The sequence below is a fragment of the Primulina eburnea genome, chromosome 14 (assembly GCF_022965805.1).
Source record: "Primulina eburnea isolate SZY01 chromosome 14, ASM2296580v1, whole genome shotgun sequence".
Taxonomy (NCBI): domain Eukaryota; kingdom Viridiplantae; phylum Streptophyta; class Magnoliopsida; order Lamiales; family Gesneriaceae; genus Primulina; species Primulina eburnea.
Genome location: NC_133114.1, coordinates 26,611,373 through 26,629,308, shown reverse-complemented (window position 1 = coordinate 26,629,308; position 17,936 = coordinate 26,611,373). Strand labels below are relative to the sequence as shown.

At 33.1% G+C, this 17,936-nt stretch overlaps 3 protein-coding genes across 3 annotated transcripts; 1 reads left to right on the top strand and 2 right to left on the bottom strand.

Moving 5' to 3' along the window:
• Positions 1–139: 139 nt before the first annotated feature.
• LOC140812606 (uncharacterized) lies at positions 140–4,799 on the bottom strand. Its single transcript, XM_073170916.1, has 11 exons — positions 4,739–4,799; positions 4,466–4,637; positions 4,031–4,339; positions 3,636–3,839; positions 2,948–3,427; positions 2,631–2,831; positions 1,976–2,164; positions 1,486–1,649; positions 1,062–1,214; positions 898–976; positions 140–684 (listed from the first exon to the last, which is right to left on the bottom strand). Exons 2-11 carry the CDS (start codon positions 4,631–4,633, stop codon positions 259–261), a joined length of 2,373 nt encoding a protein of 790 aa, XP_073027017.1. The 5' UTR covers positions 4,634–4,637; positions 4,739–4,799; the 3' UTR covers positions 140–258.
• A 2,625-nt stretch (positions 4,800–7,424) lies between these two features.
• On the top strand, positions 7,425–8,551 carry LOC140812886 (eukaryotic translation initiation factor 1A-like). Its single transcript, XM_073171263.1, has 2 exons — positions 7,425–7,791; positions 8,173–8,551. The coding sequence occupies exons 1-2, from the start codon at positions 7,537–7,539 to the stop codon at positions 8,353–8,355; spliced, it is 438 nt and encodes a 145-aa protein (XP_073027364.1). The 5' UTR covers positions 7,425–7,536; the 3' UTR covers positions 8,356–8,551.
• A 1,094-nt stretch (positions 8,552–9,645) lies between these two features.
• On the bottom strand, positions 9,646–11,647 carry LOC140811906 (protein CURVATURE THYLAKOID 1A, chloroplastic-like). Its single transcript, XM_073170029.1, has 5 exons — positions 11,365–11,647; positions 10,553–10,647; positions 10,339–10,446; positions 10,158–10,229; positions 9,646–9,972 (listed from the first exon to the last, which is right to left on the bottom strand). Exons 1-5 carry the CDS (start codon positions 11,501–11,503, stop codon positions 9,907–9,909), a joined length of 480 nt encoding a protein of 159 aa, XP_073026130.1. The 5' UTR covers positions 11,504–11,647; the 3' UTR covers positions 9,646–9,906.
• Positions 11,648–17,936: the final 6,289 nt, after the last annotated feature.

The window sequence follows — 17,936 nt, the reverse complement described above, 5'->3', positions numbered from 1 at the left end:
GTCAGTGAAATCGCCAAACAACCTCGATTTCACTGTAAAATCATGGAGAGAATATAGTCTGCATATCAAACTATACACAAAAAAATATACTGAAATTTGCATGTGCTGTTACTTGTTAGAGGTCACTACATAATTTTGGAACTTGTTCTTAAACATACCAGTAGTTCATTTCCAGAAGAAAGCAACCTGCTAACAAAACTGAAAGCTTTCCCATCTGGATTTACGGGGTACATATTTAATGCCAATTCAAAGTAGTCGTCAGTAAGATTTAGTCGAGTTTTTTGACTCATCTGGATTAACATACTTTCCCAAGGCTTTCTGACGGGGTCGTTGCTTCAGCCGCTGTATTCTTTCTCTAATTCGTTGCCGCCTCCTTTCTTTTTCTTTATACCTCAATATTTTCTCCTTTTCGTGTATACCCTTCCAAAACACTTCACCAGTTGACGGCCATAGCCAGTGTCTTTCTGGGTTTTCATAATCAAACTCCTCTGCCAAGTCCTGATCCATGCTCTTAAGAGTGCTCAACTCGAACCACTCAATCAACATTCGACCTCTTCGACTTTCTAGCATGTGTTGTTCTTGCATTGAACCCGTCTTGGGGTCTACATACACCATTCTTCTACCGCTATGATATGCCCAAACGTTTATCAGTAATTCAAGGATACGGGAGTAGCAATGGTTTCCCTGCTAGTCATGCAATAGGCATATGTTACAGAACAACCTCATAGTTGAGAGAATAGCAAAAACAAAGAATCTCCAGAATTTGAATTTGACATATCTTTTGAAATTGAAGCTAGCTGCGACAATCTACTTACAGTTTAAAACTAGTAAAAAAATTAAGTTTCAAATGGCATAATGCGGTATATACTCGTGAATGAGGATCGAGAAAAGAGTTACCTTAGATAAACTGAGATAACAATGTCCAGTCTTCTGGTGATTGTCGTAGAATAGTGCATCAAGCGCGTCTACGAACATTCTACAAAGGGAAATATGTTCCGTGTTAACAATATACTGGCAAATAAATAATCTTGGCGGGCATTAGGCTTTATAGAAGTTCAAACCTTGAAAACATAACAAACTCCATGAATGACTTAGTCGGTAATACCCAACAGTGCATGACAGAAAAAGTGCTTTTCTCCAAGGGCATAGGGGGGAGAATATCCAAGTTCTGCTTTACGCCATACATTCTTTTCATAGCCTCCGAGAAAGCAATCCTTTGTGTAATCAGACAAAATAATTCAGGGTTAAGATAAACCCCGAGAAACAAATTTTGATAAGGTTTCAAAACCTTGTGGAATGTATGTGATTCTAAATTATGAATTTTTTAAGATTATATGGCAAATTTGTTATTCCTTTCATACGTCGGATTCATGGCCTTGTCAACCAGCTATAATAGCCAACTGACTGAAATGACCAAGTTAGATTGACAAGTAGGAGCACTTAGCTCGTGAATGATTCGATCAAGATTAATATAATAACCCGTACCGGCAATTCCCAGCATTTATAACATCACAGAAAGTCCAGAAATCCTGTATCATTGAGGATCTTGGATCCTTATCTATACGAGCCCAGAAGTACAGTGTGTCCCCATGTCTTTGTGCTTCGATATCTTCCACCAGTGATTTTTCAGCTGCCTTACTCAATGATTCCTGTTAAAGGTGGTCAGCATAACTTGAGGGAAAATCATATACTTTACTAGAGTAATGCATCATATTGCAAATTTCAAAGTATGATAAGTGTCAACGGTCAAAATGGCACAGAATGAAGCCAAATTACAAGGGTATGCAAATTCTACTTTTCAGTTAGGTTAGATTTGTTTTCTATATGTTGTGATGTTCTTGCGTGGGACTATGAATATGCATTTCTTTGATTACCATATGGCTCTGAACGTTGCAAAGGCTGACCTGGTAGTGGACAGGGATAGCATGTGAAATGAGGAGAGGTTTTAGCAATGACCAATGAATGACGTAGTTACCTTTCTTGCTGTGACTCTCCAAGATTGAAATCCTATCCAAGCATTTTTATGTATTCGGTCAGTCCTATTTGCAATAGCTAAGAAGGCACCAAAATCTCCCATGGCATCTCGATAGTATGAGTTGTTTAACAGTGGAAGGCGAGTAGGTGCATCAACATCATCAGCTCCAGGTCTTTTACCTTTTGTCGACTACAAACACCAGTTCACATCAGATAAAGAGCCTTATAGCCTTAAAAAGTCAATGGCAAATATAAAACCTTTGCTGTATTTAGAATTCAAAGACAGATACACAGAACAAAAGATAGCTACTGGCCACAGATGCTACAAAATGACATTCATTTAAGTCAGATGGATCCAAGATTTAAGCCAGATGGATCCTGTGGGATCTGATCAGGCCACCAGACTGGCTGCAGAATGAGTCGTAAAGATCAAATGTGCATTACATACAGCAAGATCAGAAGCATTCTAATATGGACTCTGGTTTTCAAGGGGTCTTTTTATGTCATTGTCGTGCAAAAGACATTGCTTGAAGGGACAGAGAGGAATGGTAGCAAGAAATAGAAATCTGGGAAATAATAAGCCTGAATCCAGACAACCAGGAAACAAAAGAACTTGAGGAAAATGTAGGGTTCAGCCGATGAAGCAGATTACTTACTAGTCGAAGACCTCTATAGAGCGAAGTACGGTGCAAAAAGCGCCAGGCTCCTTCTCCAAAGTAAGGTTCGTAAATACACAGTGGCTGACCTGTCCTTTCAAGTTCTTCGCCATTTCTTTCGTGCAAGGATTGATCTGACCTTCTGACATTTCTATATACTTCTTCCCATAGTCCTTCCAGTAGATCAGTTCTCTCCATTAACTGCATGTTTAGTTAATTAAATTAAATAGACTTCATTTCAAAGCCGAAGTAGGACTCAAATCCCATATTAACTCATGATTAATCTTGTTAAAAGAGACAATACAAAAACCATTCACCTCTTCCTCTTCTATGCTATTTATCATTTTATCTGTGTCACTTTGCTTTTGCTCTTCCCAGATGACTCGCAAAACCGAATCATTTGCTGCAATTGAAACCAGTGTATTCTCCTTATGTTTGCTGTCGAATTGTTTCTCAACCTCATCTAAAAACCTCTTCGTAGCTTCATTTGTAGGATCGGTATATTCAGTAGATTCAGAACTGTCAAAAATCCATTCAATTTGTATTTCTGTTGGAATGTCTTCGACAGCACGTGAAACGGCAACCTCTGATGGGAGAATGATAATTCTTTCCAAGAGTGAAGCATATCCTCGAATGCCTTCTGAAACCATTATGTGTTTAGCAGTCTGTTTTCCATTCAATGCAGCTTTGAGAGCTAAAAGTGAGAGGTTTCCATTTGAGACCATTTGAAACATGATCTCTGTCAGACCCTTGATATCTTCCGTGAGAAAAAGATAGCCATTCACGCTGTCCCAAACCTAGTGTTTATTTAGAATCAGTTAAAGTCCACTTTTAAGGTCCTTAAAATGCTGTCATGCACGAATTTCCATTAAAATTTCGTGCAGTGATAGCTGATTAAGATGTAGGGAAATAAAGCTACATCTGGACCTGTTGCTGAACACGTAAAGCAGATAACATGGAAAATGAATGCAAGAGATTTGAAGGAAAAATTGTGAAGATACGTACATATTTCCTTATCCTTGGTAGATCTGGGGCTATTATAGGTTTTCCTAAGAACATGGCTTTCAGCAAAATGCCTGGAAAAGTATGTTCTTCAAGAAAGGATCCATATATAACAATATCTGCGGTCCTCAGTACATTGTCCGTGTCTTCGTCAACAGAAACACATTTCACCGTTTCCTTTGGATAATTCAAGTTTTGCGCAATAGTCTGTGGCAACAGATTTTCATTAGTAACTAAGGGCAAAACGGCTCTCCCTCCGTCTTGCAATATTAATTTATAGGTAAACCCACGCATAGAGACTATGTTTCTAAAAAGTAAATTTGCCTATTTAACACTAGAAAAGAGATAGTGTGATGTGCTATTTTTATGAAAGCACGAAGCAGAGCATATATTCTTACCTCCACAGCTTTCTTATAGTTACTAGCAGAATCCCCAACCAAGATGACGATTTTAAGAGAAGAACTCGAATTGCTAAAGCCTGTAAGAAGAGGATATAAAGCCTGCAAAACTAAGGCATGTTCAAGCCAGATACCTTTATATAAGAGCTGGCATCCCACAACTGCTATAACAAAATCATCTGTCCCAGACTCCACTGGCAGAGGTGCGTAATCATTGTATGAAAGCATTAGCTTCTCAGCTTTCCAAGCTTCTTGAGGAGAACCCGGGATAACCAAGTAATTTCCAGGATCACATATCGAATAAGCCATCTGAATCATAGGGAGAGAAATATTAGTTAGGACAGCAGTATGTGTTAGTGTCATTATATGGTTTTCTTCATCAAACACCTGTATACCGATGCATAACATTCCATTAACAAGTAAATAAATCAGTACCGGTAAAATGTAGTTTGGGAAGACAACGACAGTGGCCCGGCTGAAGACTTTTCTCCAGTTATCGATCATTTTACTCTGGTTTTTTGAGGCGTACTCTTTTAATTGAGCAGCTAGCATTTGTTCGTGTATAGTCCATACAAGAGGTATGTTTTTAAAAGGTTCCTGCATCAGACTGCGACAAGTCTAATCTTTAATCTTTACAATTGTGCATGATACAGATGAAAAGGGATTAATCATTAATTTAATTTGCATTATATGTTTATTTACACTAACCAATATATGACACCCGCTGCTTTAAGAGAACTCGCTAGTATTCCATCGTAGCTGCAAAGAAGAAGCACCGAACTCACTAGTCAATTCCTAGTCAATGCTTTTGGGCTTCCTGATTCTCATTTTTTCAAGTGTTCTTAAAATTATAAAAAGTGGTCAAAATCAACTCTAAAAAGTGGTGAAAAAGAAAAGTGTCTATATGAGAAGTTGAGCGAGTGTTCCTACTTTAGCCAATCCACGTTAAACTTCATGTTTTCATCTGCTGAGATAACATTGACATTAACTTCAAGCTCACTCCAGTTTTCGGAAGCAGCAGCGCCGTATTCCTCCAGTGTCAATACCTGCAAAAACGCCAATTCCAGTATATCCCCTTAAAATCAGAACATTGATATTGATGTCGATATTTATAAACCAAAATGTCTCAAAAATTGCATTAATTTGACCATCTGAAATTCTACGTGTCAAAGGCACGTAATCGCCTTCTCAGTGTTAGTGGCGTGCAACAAAAACAATCTATATTTTCATCTTTAAGATTCAAACGCAATGTTGTAGGGGAGATAGAAAGTTGATCAAGAAAAAGAAAAGACGATAGAAATTAAGAACAGTAAAAACACTATGATGGGCCATAAAAAATGATAACTGGAGAATAAGAGTAAGAAGAAATAAAATGCGCGCGGCTAATCAGTAAAGTCATGCACCTCAATTTCATAACCAACATGTTGCAATGCAGTTGCTACAGTTGCCATCTGTATCTGATGTGAATCAATCCGCAAGTCGGCAAAGACCTAAAAAGATATATATGTGTAAACAACAGAGACATAAAGTCAAGCTATGAAACCAAGAAAATCTTCAAAATGCGTACCATTGCAAGCCTAGGTTTTCTATGTTTATATCTTGTAACTTTTCTTGAATCAATAACACTTCCATTCACCAGATTACCATTCCTCTCAAAAATTTCCAAGATCTTGAAGGGCTCTAGTCTGAAATCTTCACCAAAATCCAGCTCTTTCAAGAAAGATAACCCCTCTAAATCGATATCGCTGCTGCCCTTGAAGAACCCAAGGGTTTTACGAGAAATCCTTTCACCATCCCTGACATAGCCAGGCAAGTGAAGCAGCTGGATGATGAAAAAACAAAAGAACAAAGAGCACGTCGCGCAAATGCATTGCGAATATCTGATCTTCAATAAACACGGCCAGATTGAAAATCTTATTCTCCTTCTCTGCAGTAACCTGACAGGTGAAGAACGCATCAAAAGGCTATCCCTCGTCAATGGCAGTACACTTTGGAGTGAACCCATCAAGGAAACAAGAATATTTTCAATCTTTTAAACGGTAAACGACTTTTATATATGATATCTGTACGGTTTTCAAGAACGAATGCTACGCATGCATGTTTATATGGATCGTTTATATATACGGCAGGAGAAGGATTGAAATCGCGAAGAAGTTTCTGTTATTCCCTTTTTCTTTCCAATTTATATCATTTTCTTCTTTTTTTAACAAATTTAAATCAGTTTTTTACGTTCAAGAATTCAACTACAATCTACATTGTTCTGTGGAGCAGCTAAAAAATGGTCAAAGTATATATAAGTAATTATTTATGCTATTTTTTAAGATTGTAAACATTTTATTAAGTGAAATTTTATAATAAAAAATCCAGAAGAGTCTTTATTATCCACCCTAAAGTATAACAAAGCATTTTCTGATTTAACATTTTTCTAGAGTAAACAGTAGTCTATAATTTTATTTTTCTTATGTATATTTGATTTAATTCGTTTTGTTACTTTCAACCAATGTCAGTATCTATTATATAATAGCAAAAATTTGTGTGAGACGATCTCACGGTTCGTATTTTGCAAGACAGATATCTTATTTGGGTCATCCATGAAAGAGTATTACTTTTTATGCTAAGAGTATTACTTTTTATTGTGAATATTATCGTATTAATCAATTTTGAAGAATAAATTAAATATTTAGATTATATGAGTGAACAACCACTATGCAGATTTTAAAAATTCAAAACATTTGAAAATTAATTAAAATAAACTAAAAAACAACATTTATATTGAGTAGGTTTCTTGTGAGACGTTCTTACGAATCTTTATCCGTGATATGGGTCAACTCCACCGATATTCATAATAAAAAGTAATATTCTTAGTATAAAAAATAATATTTTTTCATGGATGACCCAATAAAAGACTCGCCTCACAAAATATAACTCGTGAGACCGTCGTCTCACATGAGTTTTTGCCATTTATATTTTACTATTTTGTTGTTCCAAAATATTTTCTTTCCACGTAACTTTGTTGAATGTCAATAGTTAATCAAAATGCTTTCACAAATATTTTCTAACATATGTTTGCTTTTAAATTATATTGTTCTTTTTGGGGGGTAAAAATGATCTTTTTAATGAAATTATTATTATTTGTGCAAATATCTTTGTCATAGAGATATTTTGATATTTAAAAGATTGAGATTTTGAAAAGAAAAATCAAAATTGATCGTCGAAACATTTTTAAACTGAAAAACCAATGTTGTAAATCCGATTTCGAATTTGATGGGTTTATATGAGGTGAACCGGCCCATCTGATCTTGGACCAAAGCTCGCCCAGTTCATTTCGATCACTTGGACCAACCGGGAATGTAAGAAGCCCAAATCCGAAAGAAGGAAAGAAAGGAAAGTCCACTCTCCAGTCTCCTCGAGAGGCAAGGAAACAAAGAATAGGGAAATTGGGGAAAATAATAATTCAGAGGAAAAAGAAGAGCCGTCGGATCTAGGGTTTCTCTTTCTGCGCCGCCATGCCGAAGAACAAGGGTAAGGGAGGTAAGAATCGTAAGAGGGGAAAGAACGAAGCAGACGATGAGAAGCGAGAGCTGGTATTCAAGGAGGATGGGCAAGAGTATGCCCAGGTGCAGCGGATGCTCGGGAACGGCAGATGCGAAGCCACCTGCATAGACGGCGTTAAGCGCCTTTGCCATATCCGTGGAAAGATGCACAAAAAGGTCTGGATCGCTGCCGGTGATATTATTCTGGTCGGGCTTCGTGATTATCAGGTATCATTCTATCTTTTATATTTCTTTCAAAAATTTATTTTTGGTCTTAATATCGATGGTTCCTCATTGTAATTCGCGCAGTTAGCTCGTTTATCTCTTGGTTGGGGATGTGGGTGCCCTGTTCTTTTATGCTTGTTATTCGAGTTTTCAGGATTTTAGCTGGATTGCGTGAATCGGGATTTAAGAAAACTTAATCTAAAAAAGTAAATTTTATGTTTCCCATGTAAAAGATTTCAGCTTACTCTTAACTTTTTAAACAGATTGAAATTTGTAGCAACTTCTCTTTGAAAGCTCATATAAATTACGTATAAGTTTCATTTTATGTATGAGTTATCTATGTTTCGAATGGTTTGATATTGGCCCCTTCATGGGTGTTGATAGGATGACAAGGCAGATGTAATTCTGAAGTACATGCCGGACGAAGCGAGATTATTGAAGGCTTATGGTGAGTTGCCCGAAAACACAAGGCTTAACGAAGGTATTGCTGGTGGGCTCGATGAGGAAGATGACGGCCCTGGTGATGATTATATTGAATTCGAGGATGAGGACATTGACAAACTATAAGGTGCTTGTGAGTGTTGGGACCTTGATTTGAATTGTCAGTATGTTACCTCTTTTCTTTGTTAAGCGTCTCTATGAATACAAATTGTGGGGATTTATATGTGTGTGATAGATATGATGAAGGTTTTTCAAGTGTGGGTGTTTATGTATGACGATATATGCAAGATGCAATAATGAGGAGATACCTTCTCTGTGGTAACATTCTTGTTTTGCAACTCATTTTACTGGCATTTTGAATTTGTCGAATCTAAATTCTTCTTCCTTGAGTTCTTGTGTAATATATGTGCACAAGGTGCTACTTACTCCACGCATTTCTGGTATATTACACATATTCCTTCTCTTTATCTTGCAAAGTTCGAGAAATTCAAATCCATATTTGATATGCGGTAAGTGCACTTGATGTGCGTGCATATTGTCCGTGATACTCAGGAAACAAATAAATCTCATATTTTGGTAGGAGAGGCATCCTAAAATTCCCATCTTCAACATTCATCTCATGCTTTGGTATCTTAGCAGCATCATCCAAGCCAATGCTGATCAATCCACAACTGGAATATCGTGTCCCTACTGCTTCGGGTTCTCTTTAGCCTGTTAAGAGTCCACTCGCCGAGCTTAACATTAGCCCAACGGATTGATCAATTCTAAAATGAATATTATTTGTGAATAATATATTATTTTTTATTTATTCTTAATATATACTTTCTGCCCTTATTTTTTAAATAATTTACGCCACTTTTTTATTAATTATGTTTATCTCACAAGCCTAGATATAAGATCATAAATAGGATACCGTCTCAAAAATGAAGTGGCTATTGATTCAATGACATGTTAAACGATTATTTTAGAGCCACCATCATGTATGGTTATCCAAATTAAATTTTAAGACATTTTTATTTAAAGGAGCCAAATGACACCAATTTTTATTATTATATCATAATTCGTAAACTATCATTCCAATTTCCAATATCAAATTTTTTTCCTATCGGGTTCCTTTCTTTTTTACCCTCTTTTCTTTCAAGGATGACTTTTAAACGAATCAAACATGTTCGTGATCAATAAACCAACTCGAAAAATATTTTATCCGTATTTAAAATTATCAAATCAAAACATACTGGTTATATTATTCGAAAATTCACAAACCACTCGCGAGCTTTAACATTTTATTAAAAGAACACAATTATATGTTAAATCATAGTATCTTTATTTTCAAATAACTCACAAATACATTTGCATGTCCCGAGCTGAAACCAAACTCGACTAGAGCGTCGAATCAAACCGAACTTGAGCATAAAATATTACAATTTTCGAGCTTGAATCAAACTCGAGCTCAAGTACATTTATTCGAGCCTTAAAACTTTGGTGATATGGCTCAATTCAGTTCATTGACGACCACAAACATACATAAATATAATTTATCTATTTTTTCACTAAAAATTTATTATCGATATATTTCCATTATAGCACAACAAAAGAAGTATCGGGTACAAAAACACTGAGTGTATAGATCAAATTGTTTCCGAGGCCTTGAGCATCCGATTACATTGATAGATTCATTCATTCGGCTCCAGAAATCTTCTTCTTTAACTCTTCAACGTCTGTTGCAAGTTCTTTTCTACTTGACTGCAAGAACATAAAATGGTTAAACAGATCCAACTTCTAACTTTTATAAGATCGATTAACAAGTGAAAGGAGTTTCTTTAAGAATTACAGCACAAGAAGGCAGATTAATTGTTTCTACTGTTAATGATCTTAAACTGTAGGGCTGTTGGAACCAATGTTAGTGGCGAACATTCTTGAAAGGGTACCTTGAAAAGAAGGTAACGATACACAAACCATCCAGTATATCCAAGACCTACCAACTCCATGATCTTTGGAAGCTGAAAATAATGAAAATAATATTTTGTTCTGTCAAGAATAGCATAAGCACAAAACACTAGAATTTTACAAGACGTGTGCGTTACAAGTTTGATGACGAGAAAAACTTACCAAAGGTACCGAGTTGACAGCACTCACAACGATAGAGGCTAACCAAACACCTAAAATTGCACCACCTCCATAAAGTAGTACTGTAGACTTGTTTTCGAGGCCATCCCACTGTAAAGTACGTAGGAGAGACAAGAGTTCGGAGTTCCCCAAGAACGAGATACGAGACTACAAATTACATGAAGCAAGTTTTTACCCTGATTTAAGCATTACTTACCTTCTCCTTAAGGTCTGTGAACAATTCATTGGCATCTAGTGAACTCTCCTCTGATGAAGTTGCCTTCACCATCTGCTGAGAAGACCTCCCCTTCTCTGTTCCGAGTAACACAACCGATATTAGCTCAAACATATTAGTAGAGAATCAACAGGACTGTCTAATTCCTGTAAGTGGAGGTGTGCAAGATTTTAAACAATAGAAATATATTAATCAAATTGCCTATTTCTACTTGAAACTCGATGGGTCAATGAATATATTACGTCAACAATTATGCCACGCATATACTTTTCAGTCCATAATTTCCCTTTATAATCGTTCAAGATTACTAAAGAAAGAATCTATCACCAAGCAATCCTGTTCTTCTTGTGAGCCAGAAATTTAATGCAGTGCTGCATTCCTTGGTTCATGCTAACTATTTTAGTTCACAAGGCATTAAAAATGTCAGAATAACCGAAACTCTTGATAAAATTTGAACTCCTTAGATAATAGCTTCGAATGGAACCATGACTTCAAGAGCCGCATATATCCCAAGAAGAACACCAGTGACAGGGTGACTTAGCACTGTTGAAAACTGTAAGTTTTTCCCAGTAAAATAAAAAATAACGGCGTCAAGAAACCATAATTGGCAGCACAGAACAAAAGTCAAACTCAAACTCAGTAAATTCTATAGCCCATTAATCACATAGATTTGTTTACACCAACACAAGAACCCTAAAATCACTCCAAGAAATAACACGTCCAAATCCATTAAAAGTTCAATGCCAAAAAAATCGATTGCAAAATAAGAAAAAAAAAAGAGTAAAAGTTTGTACCTTTGAGTTGCTTGAATGTAGTGGAGCACAAGGATGGACGGATAGGCAAGGGAGAGAAGACGGCCGTCCGGTTGGTGGCCGGGAGTCGGTGCATCAGGACGGTGGCCGTCGCAATAGGATTCGAAGCTGCCGCTGCCATTTTTTACAGAAAGATAAACCGAAATGACGACTGGATTCTTGAAATGCTTCTCACAAAACAAATCCGGATTCTGGGGATGAAGCCTCTTCGTGTAAAAGACACTTTTTGAAAAGATCTTGCGATGATCTCATCCTGACGCGTGGAAGAATTTCATTTCCTTATTTGTGGATTTTATTAATATTTTAAATATTATTATAGTTCTGTCGCCAGACGTGTAACGAATTTTTGTACAGAACGTCGTCATTTCTTCGAGGAGGAAATCTAGAGAAGATTGTAGAATGGTACACATGCCGCTCAAAGTTAAACCAAATATACATATAAAATATAAATATATAATTTTGATACGATATTTATATCTCGTATATATTTTTACATGGACACTGATAATATGATATTCATTTACTAAATATGTAATTTTTCTATGTTTTATCACATTCAATATATAAATGTCACATCATCAAAGAAAAATTGTGAATTTTGTATTTCAAAAGAATCAGTAAAATGTAATTGTTATTTAACAAAAACTATATAAATTATGCCATGAAAATCTAAAATTAACTATCAAAATTACCGCTTGAAATACAGCATAAGATTCGTACACTGAAAATCAAGGGCCCAAAGATAATGTAAAGCCTCATATGTGATTTTAAAGAGCACTAGATTGGGCTGCGGCCCAATACCAAACCACATCTACTTCTTGGACTGATGTCACAATTTTGATCATCCCGAAAATAACTGCATACGTTCACTTCCATAACAAAAAATTTATCATATATTTCTATAAACTAGCAAGAAGCACGTGCGATGCACGTAAATATTAATTATTTAATAAAAATTAAAATTTGATTTTTTTTAAAAATAATTTGATTCATTTTTTTTTATTTATATTGATTTAGTCTTTTGTCATATTAGACGAATAAATTAATTAAGAACTTATATACTTTACTTTCAAAATTGTTTCTCAAATTGAAATTCAAGTCATTAATTTTATGTTATATAATAAATTATAATTAGCATAATATATAGAATGAATTGAACTGAAACAAATTTTGAAAATATATATATCTAAGAACCACATATAAGGTATATTAACCTAAAGAACCACGTATAAGGTATAATAACCTAAAAATCAACCAGATTATGGATTTTATAAATGCATAAATCATAATTTATATAAGTGAAGCACACTAAGGACAAATAATTGTCAATTTAAAATATTTATGACTAACTCGTCAAAATATTATCAAAATTAATGAAATAATAATAATTGATAATAAAATATAACCTATAATACTCAAAATTTGCTTTTAAAATTTGTTTTCAATCATTTTTACACGGTTGAAATATTTTCTCAAACGGTTATAAATACTAACCACGTGAAAAGTGTGAAAGACGGTTCAATATTTCTAATGATATTTTCAACCAGTTGACAATCTAAACAACAAGATATAGTTTGAAAAGTTAGTCTCATGTGAGACCGTCTCACGGATCTTAATTCGTGAGACGGGTCAACGCTACCCATATTCAAATAAAAAGTAATATTCTTAGCATAAAAAGTAATACTTTTTCATGGATGATCCAAATAAGGGATCCGTCTCACAAATACGACCCGTGAGACCGTTTCATACAAGTTTTTGCCTAGTTTGAAATGTAAAAACTTGTGAATAGTAAAGACACGGGAATTTTATGGATGTAAAACACTCACACGTCACTCCTTCCTCTGTAAAAAGAATTCCAATAAAAGACTTTGTCTTATATATATATATATAAATATATATATTTATAAATGCGACTAAAATATTTAAACTTCTTATTATAACTAACTATTTTAATTTTACTATCAGATTCGTATTTTATGATATTATTAGTATATTAAAATTCATAATTATTGATATAAATTCTAATAAATAATTTATTAAATTCTTTACTTTCAATTCTTAGTTAAAAAATAATAAAATATATTAGTATTAAATTTCATATTATTATATTATTATATACTTATCATGTAATTGTACTATTGCATATATAATTATTTTTTTCTTATATCTTCATGTGATACTATAATTTATTACTTAATTAGAAACTACACTAAAATATAATTACAAAATTGCATTACAATAATAAAATAACATGTAGAAAGAAAATTAAAAGGATAAAATATTTAAACTTAGTATAAAGATGAATTATTTGAGAAAGTTAATTTAGGAATTACATTTTATTCTTGAAGTGATATAAATTATTACAATCAATGTATATTGTAGTGATAATTCTTTAGCAATTGTTAGACTATTAATTATATATGATGTGGAATAATTAGGCTACTAATTAATTATATATTAGGTGGAATAAATAAAAAAAATTGATATTTTTTTTTACACTTACAACAATTAGAAATTTACAAATATATCTTTATTGAATTTTTGGATTTGTATTGATGAGGATGTCATTTTTATCTTTTGACAATTGAAAAAATTGTCAATTATCTACACTTACGTAGGTTTATAGATAAAAAAAATATATTTTTATTATCAAACATATATTCATTTTTAATGCATAGATTTCTCATAAATTATGTAGAAAATTTCCATGCAATTAATCTAACAACACACAATTTAAGGGGATGGTAGAAAATTTACAATGAAAATCTTTGTTATTATTTTTACACTTTTATAAGTATAATAGTTAAATATATATTCTTTTAATATTTTTAATGATTTTTTAAAATTAAAAAAAACTATTGTTTTAATATTTTTTCTAAGAATTATGTATCAAGAAAATATTATTTCTCTAATGTATTTTTATTATAAAATATTTATTCAATTTTTATGTAACATTATTTTCAAAGATTCTTATGTTGCAATTTTTTATTAAAAAATAAAAACACTATTTTAATCTTTATGTATTTAATGATTGTGTAATTTTCATACAATTAATCTGACAATACACAATTTATGAGAATAGTAGAAAATTTACAAGGAAAATTTTGTTATTCTTTTTGTAATTTTATAAGTATAATAGTTAAATATATATTCTTTTTAATATTTTTTGTAAGAATTATATATGAAGAAAATATTATTTTTCTAATATATTTTTTATTATCGAATATCGATTCAATTTTTATGTAATATTATTTTCAAAATTTCTTATTTTACAATTTTCTATTAAAAAAATAAAAACACTATGATCCTCATGTGTTTAATGAGTTCAAAAAAATAAATACCTCAATTAAATACATAATCAATACATTACAAATCCATTATCCCAAATTTGTCCCTAAATTTTATATATTTTTTCCACCAATGCCCATGCAATTAATACAAACAATGCATAGTTTTTGGGCAATGTAGTAAAATCACAATCAAAAAACTTTGCCCATCATCCACACTTTTATAAGTATATAGATTTATTGAAGTAATTTACGTTTACCTAAGGATGGTGACGGGACGGGACGGGTTCTGAGTGGGTTTGGCCAAACTCGAGATATATCACTGCCAGAGAAAATTAGGATCCGATACCCAAACTCGCTTCGCATCAAAATCCGACGAATCTAACCGAGTTGGACCATAACACACACATATATATATCCATCTCGAATTCTTCATTGAACTCATTGGCTCAGCCCTGCCCTTAACATATGTTTTGATGTCTCGATTTTTGTAGATATATTTTTCTTAAATTAAAGAAAACCCAAAAAAAATTAAATACTGTACTTTTAATATTTTTGTGGGCTTGTATGGAAAAAGACAAGGAACACGTGCTCTAAACCATGTGGAAGACACGCGGGCCACAACATCATTCATCTAGAAGGTCGTGCGCGTGAGCTGGCTCACGCCGATGTGTGCGTCTTGGGTTTATTTCACCCTATCTTGTGAGGCACTGTCCCATGAGGTGATCAAAGGTCCAGATTTAAATACACATACACTCCATGAAGTGATCAAAGGCCCAAATTTAATCACCATGTAAAATCAATGGCTAAGATCCTGTGAAGGCACTGCCCCCACAGGTAGCATCTACTCTATCTGGGTCCTGTTTATCGCGCAGCCTTTCACGGAGTGACACGTAAGCTACGGGAGTGCCCTTTGGAAAATGAGACTCGACCTTTTTGCAACACCGTGGCGTGGATTATCTCTAGCCGTTGGATTGCTCGTAGTCATATGAACTTTTCTTTTTACTTTTTTAATATATTATTATTTAATTACACTAATTTTACAGGAACGATTTCTTTTGCTTCAAAATACACCTAAAATTAATTTTGAAAAAAACAGAGATTTTTAACTTTATTCTTATAATTGATGTTTATAAAATAAATCTTACAGAAATATAATTTTTTTCAAAGAATTTGATTTTGTTTAAATATTAATAATATAAATTCATATATCCATCAATTTAATTCAATAAATTCTAAATGTTTTAGTATTCATATATCAAACTATTTATAATTATATCACCTAATCAACAATTTTATAAATCAATTTTAAAATATTTTAATTTACATTGGGATTGAGTCATCTGAAATTCAAGATTTTGAATTTATTTTCATTACTAAACAAGTTAATTAGAAGAAACTCAAATATATCTTCAATTTATTTACCCTATAATTATACATATCACAATGGGTTTTAAATCGTGAAATTTTGCAACTATTTCGTGATATTTTGTATTGAATTTATCATGAGATTTTGATAAATAAAATTTTGATACTAAATTTATTGTATGATAAGAAATGATGTTCAAATCTAGTTGTACATATAACATTAATATATATATATATAAGGTAGATTTTGTAGCACGCGGGTAATGTAAGGTGGTGCATCTCCAGTTTTCCTATAAGCTTCAATTCCACCCACCAAACAAGCCTTTAGATGCCGAGTCAACACGTGGGGACCTGGGAATTAATTTGTTAGAGATAGATTGGTCGTGGTTGACACGTACCCCTTTTTATTAAAGTCTTTCCAAGATCGAAATAATTACATTATTCTGACGTTGTCAAGTCCTTTTTACCCATAAAATAAAATATATAATTAGTTTTTATGCATTGTAATTTATGGCATCGATGTCAAATATTTAAGAGTCTTTGCTTTTTTCACATAAATTTTAAAATTATATAAAAAAAGTTAGAATAAAATTTGTATTTTATTCTTATTTAATGTGACATATATGTATATGTATAAATTTCGCATGAACTTCTTTACTTAGAAATATCAAACGAGCCGACTGACTCCGCCCCACCTCGACCCGGCATCAAAGAGGATGGACAGGCTGACCCGCCAACTCGGAGATTAGGAACACCCCAACTGGCCCTGAGTTGGACAGCTCAACTAGCCGATTATTTTTTTAAATCTTAAACATTTATATAAATGATATAAAATTTTCAAAATCATCAATCTTATATATAAATCATTATGAATGATATAAAACTTTCAAATTTCATTAAATATACATAAATAATTATAATTATTAAACTATATAAATATTTTAAAACTCATCTACTGTATATAAGTCATTGAAGAAAATTTTTTTAAAAAAATGGTGCGCCTCCCCACTCACCAAATAGATCAACCCGTTTTCAAACGGGTGGCTCGAATCACAGCTCAATTTGCTTTTTTTTTTTTTCCTTTTTTTTGGGTACGAAGAAACGGATTGACTCGACGGGCTTGAACCAATATGACTGGTCTACTTTTATTGGAAAAATTGAGACTTAATCTAACTCAACCCCAAAAATTAGCTCATCAAAACCATATACATAACTCACAGGGATTTATCCAACCGATGTAGGATAACTAATACACCATCTCATGCATAGGAATGCACGTCTGAAGTTTACAAATGACCCAATTAAACGGGTAATCCAACACCTAAAGGTAGAACCCGATCTCTAATATCATGTTAAGATTGAAAATTGTACTTAATTTTACCTCAAAAACTAGCTCAAGGAAGAAGAATTGTTCAAGTCTATATATTCAATTCTCAAATATATTATACAATCAATGTGAAACAACTGACTTTTATAAACCTCATAAGTTTCACCGGTGAGAAATTGACATTTTAAATCTTTAAGTCGAGTCGTAATTATTGGACAATGTTGCTCATTTCACAATCCTCGTATTAAATTTCGATATACACGTAGTTAAAATGAATATATATTTCGATATACGAAAGTTGATGTACTAATCTCTTCACAGTTGACGACATAAGAAGGTAATTGATTGTTCAATCCTCACGCCACTTAAAACGCTAAACATAAGTAGGTTTTATTTTGAGATAGTTTCACGTATTTTTATCCGTGAAATAAATTAATTCTATTTATATTTACAATAATAAATAATATTTTCGACATAAAAATCAATACTTTTCGTAAGTGACCCAATTAAAAAAGTCGTCTTACAAAATTTACTGGTGAAACATCTAATTTTTTTTCGAAACATCATATAAT

Excerpts from the sequence above, each read along its gene's own strand:
- LOC140812886 (XM_073171263.1), top strand. The coding sequence starts at position 7,537 with ATGCCGAAGAACAAGGGTAAGGGAGGTAAGAATCGTAAGAGGGGAAAG. Across the intron at positions 7,792-8,172 it reads TCGGGCTTCGTGATTATCAG|GATGACAAGGCAGATGTAAT; the intron begins GTATCATTCTAT and ends GGGTGTTGATAG.
- LOC140812606 (XM_073170916.1), bottom strand. The coding sequence starts at position 4,633 with ATGCAGGAACCTTTTAAAAACATACCTCTTGTATGGACTATACACGAA. Across the intron at positions 3,840-4,030 it reads ACTATAAGAAAGCTGTGGAG|ACTATTGCGCAAAACTTGAA; the intron begins GTAAGAATATAT and ends CTGTTGCCACAG. Across the intron at positions 1,650-1,975 it reads GGAGAGTCACAGCAAGAAAG|GAATCATTGAGTAAGGCAGC; the intron begins GTAACTACGTCA and ends CACCTTTAACAG.
- LOC140811906 (XM_073170029.1), bottom strand. The coding sequence starts at position 11,503 with ATGGCAGCGGCAGCTTCGAATCCTATTGCGACGGCCACCGTCCTGATG. Across the intron at positions 10,447-10,552 it reads TCACAGACCTTAAGGAGAAG|TGGGATGGCCTCGAAAACAA; the intron begins GTAAGTAATGCT and ends CGTACTTTACAG. Across the intron at positions 9,973-10,157 it reads ATCGTTACCTTCTTTTCAAG|TCAAGTAGAAAAGAACTTGC; the intron begins GTACCCTTTCAA and ends ATGTTCTTGCAG.